This window comes from Thunnus thynnus, chromosome 4 (assembly GCF_963924715.1).
Source record: "Thunnus thynnus chromosome 4, fThuThy2.1, whole genome shotgun sequence".
Classification (NCBI taxonomy): Eukaryota; Metazoa; Chordata; class Actinopteri; order Scombriformes; family Scombridae; genus Thunnus; species Thunnus thynnus.
Genome location: NC_089520.1, coordinates 31,664,737 through 31,678,452, shown reverse-complemented (window position 1 = coordinate 31,678,452; position 13,716 = coordinate 31,664,737). Strand labels below are relative to the sequence as shown.

The 13,716-nt window shown below is 40.1% G+C and overlaps 2 protein-coding genes and 1 long non-coding RNA gene across 4 annotated transcripts; 2 read left to right on the top strand and 1 right to left on the bottom strand.

The window, feature by feature from the left end:
• Positions 1-1,549: 1,549 nt before the first annotated feature.
• ift52 (intraflagellar transport 52 homolog (Chlamydomonas)) lies at positions 1,550-5,730 on the top strand. 2 transcript variants are annotated; one of them, XM_067588340.1, is made up of 14 exons: positions 1,550-1,624; positions 2,021-2,189; positions 2,315-2,402; positions 2,622-2,751; positions 2,851-2,926; positions 3,108-3,179; positions 3,282-3,408; positions 3,513-3,596; positions 3,705-3,773; positions 3,870-4,024; positions 4,124-4,211; positions 4,340-4,448; positions 4,544-4,689; positions 4,769-5,730. In XM_067588340.1, the coding sequence occupies exons 2-14, from the start codon at positions 2,071-2,073 to the stop codon at positions 4,811-4,813; spliced, it is 1,308 nt and encodes a 435-aa protein (XP_067444441.1). In that variant the 5' UTR covers positions 1,550-1,624; positions 2,021-2,070; the 3' UTR covers positions 4,814-5,730. The 2 variants fall into 2 exon arrangements, with proteins under 2 accessions (XP_067444441.1, XP_067444440.1); XM_067588339.1 differs by having other exon boundaries at positions 1,553-1,700.
• Positions 5,689-5,978, bottom strand: LOC137182067 (uncharacterized). Its single transcript, XR_010928240.1, has 2 exons — positions 5,889-5,978; positions 5,689-5,793 (listed from the first exon to the last, which is right to left on the bottom strand). It is a non-coding gene; the product is annotated as an uncharacterized lncRNA (long non-coding RNA).
• A 698-nt stretch (positions 5,979-6,676) lies between these two features.
• mybl2b (v-myb avian myeloblastosis viral oncogene homolog-like 2b) lies at positions 6,677-13,666 on the top strand. The gene is made up of 15 exons (XM_067588336.1): positions 6,677-6,996; positions 7,441-7,537; positions 7,662-7,733; positions 7,854-7,946; positions 8,075-8,295; positions 8,415-8,547; positions 8,633-8,692; positions 9,329-9,541; positions 10,286-10,558; positions 10,656-10,798; positions 10,885-10,984; positions 11,064-11,174; positions 12,293-12,406; positions 12,497-12,628; positions 12,736-13,666. The coding sequence occupies exons 1-15, from the start codon at positions 6,692-6,694 to the stop codon at positions 12,862-12,864; spliced, it is 2,196 nt and encodes a 731-aa protein (XP_067444437.1). The 5' UTR covers positions 6,677-6,691; the 3' UTR covers positions 12,865-13,666.
• Positions 13,667-13,716: the final 50 nt, after the last annotated feature.

Genomic DNA, 13,716 nt, shown 5'->3' with positions numbered 1-13,716 from the left:
TGGCTGATGATCTTGGGATGTCTGTAGGTTACAGTCATTCAACATTTGTTTTAAAAACACTTCAGAACACCACAGAGACATCACAACCATTGTACTGTAACTGGTAATAAATTTGTGTCAAATAAGACACACTTAAACTGAGGAGAGATGGTCTGTTTAGAGTTGAGAAGCCTTCTGGCTTCAAACTCAACATCTCACATCTTCATGCTGGTGTTCACCTCAAACACCTGAAATAAGGAATGAGACATGATGATCAGATTTGACGTATTTAACTCAAAACTACTACTGTGAATTCTTTCCAGGATTCTGGTCTTACCAGTCTGAGAAAAGGCTCGACATCAGAGTCAAAATCCTCTAGTTCAAACTCCCAGAACCTTCAAACAGAAAGAAAACACAAGCTTCATCATTACTGTTCCTCTCTTCCTCATTAGAGACAGATTGGTGTGACAGGAGCAGAGGTCAGGTCAAGTGTACTGCTGGACTGTGTGTATGTGTGCATGTGTGTGTCTGTGTCAGTAACTCACTTCACTCTCAGTGTGCTCTTGCTCTCCTCCACTGGCAGGTTACTCATGTCTTCAGCAGTCACAGCAGATGGGAGCTGTTTTCTCTGCTGAAGTCTCAACAGTTCAGCCACCAGTGCAATCTAAAGACCATACAAGAGATCACATGTCTTCATGCTGAAGTTCAAGACACAGTTTATGAGATTTTACCCGATATTTTATATTAGTGTGGTCATTATATTGGGTCTTACCTGACACTTATAAGAGCCGGTATGCCAGACAACTTGCTGACCCCCGCTCATATATGGGTGTGTCAAACAACACCTGTGTAGGAAATAAGATAATATTGCTCATATAGTTTGTTATTCAGAGTTTTAACTACATCTGAAAATGTTCCAGTAACAAAAACTCTCACATACCCTGATGGATCTGTACATTCCTCCGCTCCCTTCAATGAACCCCCAGGGTATTTTATTACTGCCGTACATCTCGAAACGCAACAAGCTTGACTTTCAACACAACAATTTTATCTTCAACAACAGACATTTAAATATTAAATTTGAAACCCCAACAATAACACCACTCTTTCAAATGATCATGACAGGGCTTAAATCCATAGACTAGCTACTTTCTTCAAGAAACACACAGTTGGTGGATGTATATTGGCATAAAATAATACTTTTGAAGACACCTTAAAGTCAGCAAACAGTGTGCCTGTTGAGACTGTGAGATGTGGTTGAAAGATCTCTCAAAAAAAGCTAGGAGGTGGTCCTTGAGTTAAGTTTTTGTTGTTGTTTTGTCAAATCATGCAGCATTTTTTTATTTGTATCGCGCTTACTCCCAAATTTAATAATTTAGCCATTACAAGTCTGTTGAAATGTGTTTGGTAAATTTTTCCCATGAATACGGTGAGATTATCTTGAAAGCAGAAAAAAGCTTGCTAGTGGATTTTGTTTACCCCATGGATATATTATGTTTAGGGTTATTTTATATTTTACCCCACTGCTGCGTCACTCGGTTGCTATGCGGTTACCATGGTCACCACTCTCCCCCATAATGCATCACTGTTAGGAGAGCCTGGCAACGCTGATCTGTGAATGTACAATAATAACGTAGTGTCACAGGTGGGAATTTATGTTATAGGCGAACAGTTAATAGAGAACAGAAACATTAATGTCAAGCATCGGACACTAACGTGAGGTAATGGCACCCAGCTATTAGCTACGTGGCTAACAATAACGTCACATTCTGAATAACTTATAGCTAGCTCCTTAGCTATATTTGCTAACGGTATTCTAACGTACGACGATGGATGCTTAACTTGTTACTTAAGTGACCAACTAGTACAACGTTTCCAAGTTAATACTGGCTACGTATAGACTGGAATTTCAGTTACAAGCAGTGAATTGCCATGCTAAAATAATCCACAACTAGCTAAAATAGTAATAATGTGCTAAAAGACACTTCATAGCTAATCAAATAGGATCTAACGTTAACTACGAGTTAAACCCTGTTTGCAGGTGTACGGATGCTTCTAAAAGCCAACTGCAGTGAGTGAACCTAATAAAGAATGGAGAAGGAACAGCACAACACTGTGGTCTTCAATGCTTCAAAAAGAGAGCTGTTTACCACGAACAATGGATACAAATCCATGCAGAAGAGACTCCGGGCTCAATGGAAAATCCAAAGGTAATGTGTTTGTGGTTTAACACTGACCTGTCTGCGCTTTGTCTAGAGCTACTACTATATTTTTCATAATTTCGTAGCAATATTGAGAGATACCTCAGATGTTAAATAAATGCTGCCTCTTCTAGTATGAAGGATGAGCTGTCTATGGAGAAGCTGAAGGGTGTCAAGTTGTGGATAACTGCGGGCCCAAGGGAGAAGTTCACAGCATCAGAGGTAGTGTATCAAAAGCTATCATTTTACATCACCAAATTCATAAATAGCATTGTATGTATGCTTAAACTATGATCTGTTTATTTCCATGTAACAGCTCTTGGCATAGGAAGGGGTAGAAATAGCAAGCTTGCCAGTCACTATGTGCTTTGTTGCTTTTAAATTCTGCATTCAGGTTCTCACACAAGCATATTTCCACACTTTTGTCCCATTTGATTTCAGCTGGAGGTACTGAAGCACTACCTGGACAGTGGAGGAAATGTGCTTGTCATGCTCGGTGAAGGAGGGGAAATGAAATATGACACCAATATCAACTTCCTCCTTGAGGAGTTTGGAATAATGGTTAACAATGGTGCGTAGTGAAATCTGTGCAAATGCCACTTCAAATCATTTATGCAATTGTTGTGTATTGCAGTTTTATAGAAGCATATGTTCTCCATCAACACTACAGATGCAGTTGTGAGGAATGTGTACTACAAGTACTTCCATCCAAAGGAGGCGCTTGTGTCCAATGGTGTATTAAACCGGTTGGTTTGTTACAGTATCTATTGATTTTCTCACACACATAATTTATTTATGGTTTTGTTGTATACATATAAATATCAATTCATTTCAACAGTAGTTGTATTGGATTACCACTCTAAAATGAATTATCCTACACACTGATGCACATTAAAGCCAACATGTTCTGCCTCTTTTTTTGTTTAGAGAGATAAGTCGCGCTGCTGGCAAAGTGATCACAGGAATAACTGAAGATGAAAATGTTGGAAACAATGCACAGTAAATGATTTGGTTTTATATTCCTATTTACTACATTGACCGCTACATTTAGTGTTTTTGGAGGGGTTTTGAATGCAAAATTTTCTGTCTTTATTTGTGCAGGGCTCTCACATTTGTGTACCCATATGGTGCCACACTGAGTGTGATGAAACCTGCTGTTGCTGTTCTTTCAACTGGCTCAGTCTGCTTCCCCCTCAACAGGCCTGTCCTGGCTTTCTATCAAGGAAAGGTCAGAGGCACAAGATGGTTTTTTTCATACTTATTCTTAGGCAACAATACCTGTGCATGTATACTTGTGAGGTGATGTTGAAAGATGTCTCATGTCTTATTAAGGAGGCTGGAAAACTGGTAGTTCTGGGTTCCTGCCACATGTTCAGTGACCAATACATAGACAAAGAGGAGAACAGTAAAATCATGGTGAGTACAGCTGACATATAAAAATGTTTAAAAAGTATACTCTGCTATCTTGTGGAATTTGAAGTGGAGTATTTGTGCTCAACACTCTGTTGTACTTTTTCATTACAGGATGTTGTGCTCCAGTGGCTCATGACTGATAATATTCAGTTGAATCAGATTGATGCAGAAGACCCAGAGGTGAGGACGTTTACTTCACAGGAGAATGGCATCATTGATATTGTCTTTTAAATTAGCTGACATCCATCTTGTCCCTTTTTTTTTTGTGTCTCCTAGATCACAGATTACACCATGTTGCCAGACACAGGGTGCCTGTCAGAACATCTCAGAGTGTGCTTACAAGAGGGTGATGAAAACCCCAAGGACTTCACCTCTCTCTTTGACATGTCTTTGTTCAATTTGTCAACCGATACTTTACCCCAAGTCATCAGGTGAGAATGCAAAATATACCCGAGAACATTATCCGCACATCACTGCTCTTGTTTTTCTTCATAGCTAAAAAAAAATTTGTGTTGTAATGTTTTCTGCAGTGCTTACAAGCAGCTTAATGTCAAAGACGAGCCACTTCAGCTGATCACACCACAGTTTGAGACCCCTCTGCCTCAGCTCCAACCTGCTGTAAGTCCAGTGTTTTTCCATGCATACATTTCTAGAGTCATATGTAACTGCAATGTTATGGGAACAAACATTTTTGCTTTTATCTCCACAAATTTAAATCCACAAGTGTGGGCTTTCCTGTCTTTTAGGTCTTTCCACCTGCCTTAAGCGATTTGCCTCCACCCATGCTGGACCTGTTTGATCTAGATGAAACCTTCTCCTCTGAGAAAGTGCGCCTAGCTCAGCTCACAAATAAATGTAAGATCACTACTGTTCTTAGCAAAATTAAGTGGTTAGGTTTAGACCCTTGATAAGGCACAATTTATATTTTTTTAAACCGCTTCTGCTCCCAGGTACAGATGATGATCTTGAGTTCTATGTACGGAAATGTGGGGAAATTCTGGGGGTGACTCCCAAGTTGGATAAAGATCAGAGGGATGCCAAGCACATCTTGGAGCACATTTTCTTCCAGGTTGTAGAGTTCAAGAAACTCAATCAGGTGAGAGAACTTAGCTCTCCTACAAGTTAGTTTATTATGCATTGAAGGCCTTGTCTAATAACAAATTCCCCTCTTGCAGGAACATGATATTGATACTGAGGCACAGTTCACTCCGGGTCACTGATTGTTATTCAGCTCTACCTTTTCAATATACTGTACCATGACTAAGCAGATGTGAGTATATTCTGTAGTAAAAAGGACTGTTACATTGTTCTGGACTATAGTATCAACAGGGTACTGTGATGACTGAAATGTATGATTGTATATGGTAAACTGACATTTTTAATCTTTATACTTTTGTATTCCATTGTGTAGAATATGTAAAACTGTAAATACACCAGCAAATAAAGTCATACTTTTATTTAAATATTCAAATATTAAAAACATTTTGTTCAAGACAAAGAGCTGACTGCATGCATCCTCACACATGGATCCTGTAAAAAGACAAGAGAAATTTAACTCTAAAACATGGGTTTGCAGATTTTGCCAGAGAACACTAATGAATGAAGCATCTTACCTTTTAAACTTTTCTCTTTGACTCATCCTTGATGCATGATGGGTGCAGAGGCAGACAAGATAGTGTAACTTTCATGCCAAGTGTGCCTGTAGGGGGGGCACATCAGGGAGAAACTTCAGCTGGTGAATGTTGTGTAGACTGTTTGAGTTTTGGACTCCACATTGGCTCCTGAGTGCTCAGCTCCATGCAGGGTTTGGGGCTCTCTGATTTAATCAAAGACACATCCCAGGATATTTGAGAGGCTGCGAGATCACTGTACGACTGGTCAAAACAAGCAGACTTTTGCTTGGGAAGGAGGATGTGGGGAGTGGAGGACATTCCCTGTAAAGGCACAACCAAGTGATGACTGTCAGTCTCTTGAGGGTTCAAGCTGTTCAACGAAGACACCTGTGAGGGAGAAAGCGGGTCCGACGGCTTGCAGAGAGACGCCAGGATGGACAGCCTAGCGTCAGATCCATCAGCTACTGTGTCATTTGATGCTCTTGATGTGGACAGTTGTTCCAGTGACAAAGCAGACAGCAAGCTCTGTTCACCAAAAAACTTCTTGTCAAGCTCTGATGGAGAGGAACACTCAAAGCTATTCATATCTAGGAGGTAAAATGATACATAGCACTTTGAATCATATCAGCAGATCAGGCTTTAATGAATGAACTTACCTTCAGAATAAAACTTGTTTTCTTACCTTTAACAACAAACATGTTCTCCATTGTTTCTGTGAGCCAGTGAGTGCCAGCTGAACTCCAGGTGGGTTTTAAACTGTTGAAGCTGCGTGTTAATTGACCCAGCTGGAGGCCCAGCAAGTCATCAGTCAGGAGGAGGTGGGGCAGCATACAGGCTCTGCAGCTATGAGGGAAATCAGGTGCAGACACATATTAGTTGAAATTACATGTAGTTTTTTCTTTCTTTCTATTTTTATGTAAATTGAAGTTGTAATAAAAGGTGTTTTTATTGTTGATTTATTTGAACTTTTTAATTTTTATTTCCTAAGCCTTCAACTTACAATAATTTTCATTATGGTTTAGTTTATCGTTTGTTTTTTTAATTAATCATGATATTGATTAATTCGCCATTCATTCATATAATAGTGAAAGCTTAAAATGAGGACATGATTGTTTTTTAATAATTACGTTTTCACAATTATAAATAATTAAGATGAAGTCTAATAATAAATAGTGTAAGTTAACATTATAATCATCTGTTTTTGTTTTTTTGTTGCCTTTAATTAGTTTCCATTTTCCTCATATATTTCATTTCCCTCATATGTATATAATAATTAGAGCGGTATACAAGACAATGTACAGGATTTAGCTTGTCACTATATTGAATAGGTGTATGTTAGTTATTTGATAGTGGGGATATCATGAAAGCTTACGCCTGTTTGAATAGTTTGGTCTAAATTTGGTATTTGAAGGTTGCCCTACGTTAAACGTTTTACTTTGAAAGTCCTGCCGGAAGTGTTTTATCTTGCTACATGACCCTGTGCGCATGTGTAATGCGCCGCATACGTCACTATCTGGTTTGTACGCTGGGGAAGAGCGGGAGATAGAAATCCAGGAGCGCGGACAGACCGGCCGCCCCACTGTAGCTGGCTACAGGCTGCGACTTTTAACATTCAACACAGCAGCAGTGAGTCTCCACCACCGCGGACCTCTTCACAAAGACAATAAACACGCGGAATACAACCAGATAACACCGAATATACGCGCATATGACGTGCAGCAACGGCAGGACAAACCACAGTCTGAACGTAAACAACAGAAACAGAGGGAAATGTCCTGGTGGCCGCGCGGGTAAGATGCTGATATTTATTATCTGAATGAACTAGCATTAGCAGTACTGTTTTGACCACTAACAGATTAAATGTGAGCACTGAACACAGTTAAAACATTCAGATGAATAACGTACATTACATTTACATTTTGGCCTAACCCTGTAACTTTTGAGAACTTCACGGTCTCTCGTCTGTGCCGCCCTTTTCCGGACAGTCACAATTAACTGGGTTCAGTATTTGATTTCACTCCAGACACTCTTTCTATTCATTCACGTCAACCATTTATTTACTCCAACTCTGTACTAACATCTTAACTGTGCTACATAGTAGTGTATGGCTATGAGATAGCAGCTAACCATACAGCTAAACCTGATTATCCAGTTGTCCTCTGCACACTACAAGGGCGGGCCAGTAGAGTTTCTGCATTCATTGTCACCTTTATTGGTGCTGTTTTGTTTCTTAGTGAGGATGGAGAGGAGGCCATGCATCAAGACACTGACTCTGATGTGGCAGAACAGAGAGACGGTGGGAAAGTGAAGGTGAAATGGACACAAGAAGAGGTGATTGTCATGACTTGTCCCAGTGATTTGCATGTCCTCTGGTCTGAATGCCTCCTGACACAGTCAAAGGAATCACTACTCTCTGGGAGACAGAATGTAAACATGTTTATTTGTTTGCTTACAGGATGACAAGCTCAAGGCTTTGGTTCAAAAAGTGGGGCAGAATGATTGGAAATATATTGCCAGCTTCATACCAGTAAGTTTGATTAACTTTTCTGTTGTTTTTAGTAAGCTGTAAGGGCCTCATTGGTTAATTGTTGACAGCAGAAATCTCATCAGTGTTTTGAAGTTTCTTCAATTGTTTTGTTCTGCTTAGAATCACACTGAACATCAGTGTCAGCACCGCTGGTTTAAGGTCCTGGATCCAGAACTGGTTAAAGGTCCTTGGACCAAAGAGGAAGATGAGAAGGTAGGCGACTCGTTAGCTAGCGATGCAAAGGGTTTGAAATTTGACTCATTAAGTACAGTATATCTAGTGTTATTAGTGAAAACAAGTTGTATTTCACATGCAAGCTAAATTTCCTCCTCATTCCTCAGGTAATAGAGCTTGTACATCGCTATGGCAACAAACAGTGGGCTGTGGTAGCCAAACATCTGAAGGGCAGGCTGGGGAAGCAGTGTAGAGAGCGCTGGCACAACCACCTCAATCCCAATGTGAAGAAGTCGTCATGGACAGCCGAGGAAGACCTCATCATCTACAAGGCTCACTGCCTGCTCGGAAACCGCTGGGCTGAGATTGCAAAGCTGCTCCCTGGAAGGTAAATACACAATGGTCAACTCATAGGATGAGTTTGATATTGTCAACATGTTTTTGTGTGTGTTTGTAATTAAAGCCTCACCTCCTCCAAAAGATTCATGTTATAATATTTATTCACAGGACGGATAATGCAGTGAAGAATCACTGGAATTCGACCATCAAACGCAAGTTAGAGATGGGCTTCTATGCCGGGGAGGTCTTTAAGCCAAATGAACTGGAAGAGCTGTTGGCCCGTGTTAACAAAGATATGCAGGTTGGTTATCCTACCCATGATGTTCTCCTCTAAGATGGATACACTATTGACTGTATGATAAAATTTGTCTTTTCTCATGACACAGATGCCCAGTTGCTCTCAAGATGGTGCAGACAAGGACCCAGAGCAGAAAACACAACCTTCAGTAAGTGACCGATCACATCGATTAAAAAAAAAAAAAAAAATCACGATTTAAAAACAGGGTGGTTTTAAATACTTTAAAGGTATACTATACAGGATTTGTTGGTTGGTGTTTGTACACACAGCATTCAAAGTTGGCTCCTCCTCCCCGGGTGTGTGAGAGAGAGAGAGAGAGCAGCGGTGGTTGAGCGAGCTAGAGAGTAAATGAAGAGAGCGAGCGACCCTGGCCTGAACAAAGCTGTGAATCAGATAAATAAAACGTCATTTTCTGATTGTTTCACACACCTCCACACAACCCTGCGGGAAAGTGCCGCATTGCTGGATTTGGTGTGAATGCAGAGCTTCATCCTGTCCACTGTGTGTGTGTGTGTGTGTGTGTGTGTGTGTGTGTGTGTGTGTGTGTGTGTGTGTGTGTGTGTGTGTAGCTCACACACTTCTAGTGGGCCATGAGTGATGTTTAAGAGAGATTGCTTTTGTCTGAGTCTATTAGTGTTTTTTAGGAAATTCCTGCATAGTATACCTTTTAATCTCTGTCAACTGATTTGTTATAAATAAAGTCCACAGAAAGATTATCTGTATTGCACAACAGTAATGATGTTTTCAATGTCAGTTAGTTATAGATGTCTTCTTCTTCCACCAGTTGCAGGAAACGCCAGTCTCAGCCTGTGTTAAAGCCAGCCCCAGCAAGCCAGGTCCTTCACAGTCTGTCCCCTCTCCAAAGGACAGTTTAAGCCCCAAGACTGAAGCAGACACCTCAGGAGAAATGAACGGTACCAGCTGGGTGGTGGACAGCTCCGGCTTTCTCTCCCCCACTGGCCCAGCACTGAAGGAAGTACTGGACATGGTGGATGGGGTAAGTGTCCCCAATAGCCAACAAGAGCTGGTACCCTCACCTTATTTTGATGTAGTTTTAGTCAAATTTTAGTCATTTTTGTTTGTTTTAGTCAACAGAAGACTCTTTACATTTCATCAGTGACATTGTAGTCTCATCTTTGTTTTGCCTTATTCATCTTTATGTCTGTCCATTTCCCATCATTTCTGTATTGATTTACCTTGAGAGGAGAAGCTACAATGTCTGATAGCCTTCGATATTTCTTCAACAAACATCTAGAGGAAGATTTAGATTGTTGACTGCTGATGATAATCCTGGAATTTACTCATTATTTCTGATAGTAACAGGCAAGATAGTTGTTTGAAAGTAATGTTAACGTTACACTCTGAATAAGAGATAGTTTTGGCAGCAGAGGACACTGTTACATTTTGTCATAGTTCTTGTTTTCAGAGGCTACTTACTTGGCTTTAGTCTCATTTTTGTCACCAGCAGATATTTTTTGCTTTCGTTAATCATTTGTGCTGTTTTTCATATTGATACGTTATTATACTTTTGAGTAATACTTGTGACTTATTGTGAATAATAAGCCTCTAATGACTAGTTAGTATTGATTTCAATAATAGGTATATTTTTAGTTGATCTTTTATGACCCTTTTTCGAGAAGTGACCAGATATATAACAATTTACTATTATCATTGTTATTATTATTTTATTTTTTCACACCGGATATATAACTGACAAATAAAGTGTTTCTTATGTACTCAGGACATCGATGGCTGGTGCAACCTGGCAGCCTTCGACCTGCCTGAAGACAGCCCGAGCCCAGAACGCCACCAGTTCCGTCTGGAAGGTAGCGCCTTGCAGGAGTTAAGCAAAGGTAGCAAGGGAGAACTCATCCCCATCTCTCCTGGAGGGGTCACACCGCCCTCCATACTGAACCGCCGCAGCCAGAGACGCATCGCCTGGTCTCCTGACGCCAATAACTTAATGACTCCCAAGAGCACCCCTGTCAAAATCTTGCCCTTTTCTCCATCTCAAGTGAGTCTTCTTAGTTAATTCTGTAGCACTGACTATGGCACTGCTCACAATGTTATAATGAAGAAGGAGTAACTTTAACTAACAAGCATTGTTTCAGTTCCTCAACATGTGGACCAAGCAGGACAGTCACGACCTGGAGAACCCGTCCCTCACGTCCACGCCGGTGTGTAGCCAGAAAGCCATCGTTACAACACCTCTACAGCGAGACAAGACCCCACTCACTCAGAAGGAAAACTCAGCGTAAGTAGTCCTTTACTCAGATCCGATGGTTAGCGTACAATCGGTATCATTTTGAGTCTCATTGTTCACATTTTGTTTTCATGCAGATTCGTCACACCCAACCACAAGTCGGAGCTCTGTACGACACCACGAACTCCCACGCCGTTCAAAAATGCCATGGAGAAGTACGGACCTCTGCAACCTCTGGTGAGTATCTGTCTCTTGACTGTCAGTAAAAAGCAATGAGTCATCAGCATTAACAGTGTCTTCTGATGTGTCGTCACAGCCTCAGACTCCTAACCTTGAAGACGACATAAACGAGGTCATCCTGAGAGAAGCCGGGATTGACTTGGTTGTTGTACGCACAACTCCACCTGAGCAAAGACGCAAAACAATGGTAACTATGAAACTTTAATACTTATAATACTTAATAACTATTCCTTTAACCCCTGTTAAAGGTATACTTTACCATTTAGACATATTACATATTAGATCATAGAGAGCCAAAGTAAACAGCAAAGTAAAATAGTTCTTTATTTAATATTTCTGTTTTGGTGGCCTTTAATTAACACCATGGAAGGAAGAAGAACAATATACACATATTAAATATAGAGCATTTGCTGTGTAAAATAGCACCTCTTCTTTTTTCCCTTACGTTTTTATTACTTTAGAATAGACTACGAGTGGATCATCAATAAGGGAGAAACAGTTACAGCAATCTATAACCTGCACACTGTCAACATGAGAAAACTTACTGGCAGCTCTAGTTTTTTGAATGCTAACAAATAAATTGCAGTTTAATCCCAAAAGATTTTATTCTGATAGCAAATACTGTAATAGATACTGATTTATCTTATATAGTATAGATAGTAAACCTCAGGAACAACACTCTGACCTCTGAAAGCAACCCTGAATGAGACATTGTACTGAACTACAAAAGCTAGCGTTACAGCAGCTAGCTCAGATGTGAAGTCAGGGTTCAGACTCTATAATGATACAAGCTAATGTTTTTAGCACGGTGTAATTTTAGTGTATGGTGTTGGCATATAAAAAAGAGCAGGCAAAATGTTCTTAGATGTGTAAATGATAGTTTGTGCTTGTGATCAAGTGCCTGTTGCAACTTGAGCATATGTCTGTTAAACTAATACTGTAGGTTGTCAGTAGAAGGTGTGTCTCAGAAAGTTAGACTGCTTGGGAACATTGAGTACTTGAGCTCCCCACTACTTCACGCTCACAACTTCACACCTTGGAGCGAGGCATTACAACAACAGTCTTCTGTTGGTCAGTAGGCAGCTGCGTGAGAGCAACTGAGTGTGAAATCTCTTGTTCATTCACTTCCCCCACCCAGATATTTAAAGTCTACCACTGTCCCCACCATTCAACAATGCTTTTGGCTGATGTTTTAGCTTCCACTCTAGAACCCCTAGCACAGACAGACAGAAATTGTACTTGACTGACAATCTTTCTGAACCTATTTACTCACATCCTGATGGTTTTTGTTGTTTTTATTCCCAGCATCGCCCTCCTATGAAGAAAGTGCGGAAGTCATTGGCCCTAGATGTCGTGGATTGCCAGGTGATGCCTACATCCAAACGCAAATCCAAGACTGAAGCCAAACACAGCATCAAGGTAAAGAGTGTATAAATGTGCTGTTAGTCTGTCTGTAGTTTTTACACATAATAATTCTCTGCTCTTTTTCCTTCTTTTTTTTGCTCACAGGAAGAACCTGTGATGGTTTCTCTGAACTCCTCGTCATTTTACAGTAAGGGGCATGAAAATATTTTGGATCAGGGCTTCCTTTTGGGACCTAGTGACAGTGCCATATTTCCCAGCACGGTGCCCCCAACTCCTGTAAGTTCCACTTTTATAACCCTAAAAGGAATCATCCTCATCAATGGAAAAGTATTTCACATAGCTCTTCTTTGACCTAATTCTATTGTGATGTTTTTTCTCTTCAGATGTCAAAAGAATGGGAGACGGTTGTGTGTGGACAAACGAAAGACCAGCTCATAATGACAGAGAAAGCAAGACGCTACCTTCGCTCGCTAAAATCACACGCTCCCAACAGAGCTCTGATTTTGTCCTGAGATGTCTCTCATCTTTACTTCAACATGTTACACACGGAACATTTTCTTGCTGTTGTTGTTTCTTCCTGACTTTCTGCTGTTGTACTTTGTGGTGAAGAAAAGTACATGTCCTGTAGATTTAATACAGTTTTTTGAACAAGTCATTAGTAATCAAAACCTTAACAGTATAGCTCTGTTAATAACTTTAGCAGGGACAATTTGAGAGAGAAAGGTGCTTTTAGATTTAGTCTCATTCCAAAGGCCTCACATGAGGCCTGAAAAACAAAGTATAAATTACATTTCATTGTATTATTGTCACTTAAACATATTTGAAAAGAACAATTAATGTAAAATTGAAAACAAATCACGGCTACTTTTGCTATCGGTGAAAGAGATGGTTTTACATTGCATAATGTGTCTGTGTAATTAAACAGTATTTTAAAGTTGTGGAGAGCACAAACACTCAGGTTGCACCTCCATATGTAAAAATCAGTTGTATAACTAATTCAGACAAGTTGATCAGTAATGCCTTTAGGGATGAGGGATCCATGTTGTTAAAATGTTGAGTGAACATTGTCTTGTATGATCTGTTTAGCATGTGTGTACAGTAATGATATGCAGGGTGAGGACCTGCCTCATACAGGAGTACAGTAGACATCCGACAGGTGAAATGTTGTGCTTGCAGGAATGGGTGGTGTACAGTTGATGGCAAGGGCGTACATAACATGTTATTGGCACTGTATGTAAATATTTGGTGTTGTATGTTTTTACTTCATCATACAAGTTTTTGCTAAGAATTTAAATAAAAGAATTGTATGTGTAATATGTATTTAATTCATGCTGCTGTGGTACAAAGCTATTTTTTATGGCTAG

Excerpts from the sequence above, each read along its gene's own strand:
- ift52 (XM_067588340.1), top strand. The coding sequence starts at position 2,071 with ATGGAGAAGGAACAGCACAACACTGTGGTCTTCAATGCTTCAAAAAGA. Across the intron at positions 3,774-3,869 it reads TTGATGCAGAAGACCCAGAG|ATCACAGATTACACCATGTT; the intron begins GTGAGGACGTTT and ends TGTGTCTCCTAG. Across the intron at positions 4,449-4,543 it reads AGCTCAGCTCACAAATAAAT|GTACAGATGATGATCTTGAG; the intron begins GTAAGATCACTA and ends TTCTGCTCCCAG.
- mybl2b (XM_067588336.1), top strand. The coding sequence starts at position 6,692 with ATGTGTAATGCGCCGCATACGTCACTATCTGGTTTGTACGCTGGGGAA. Across the intron at positions 9,542-10,285 it reads TACTGGACATGGTGGATGGG|GACATCGATGGCTGGTGCAA; the intron begins GTAAGTGTCCCC and ends TTATGTACTCAG. Across the intron at positions 11,175-12,292 it reads AGCAAAGACGCAAAACAATG|CATCGCCCTCCTATGAAGAA; the intron begins GTAACTATGAAA and ends TTTTATTCCCAG.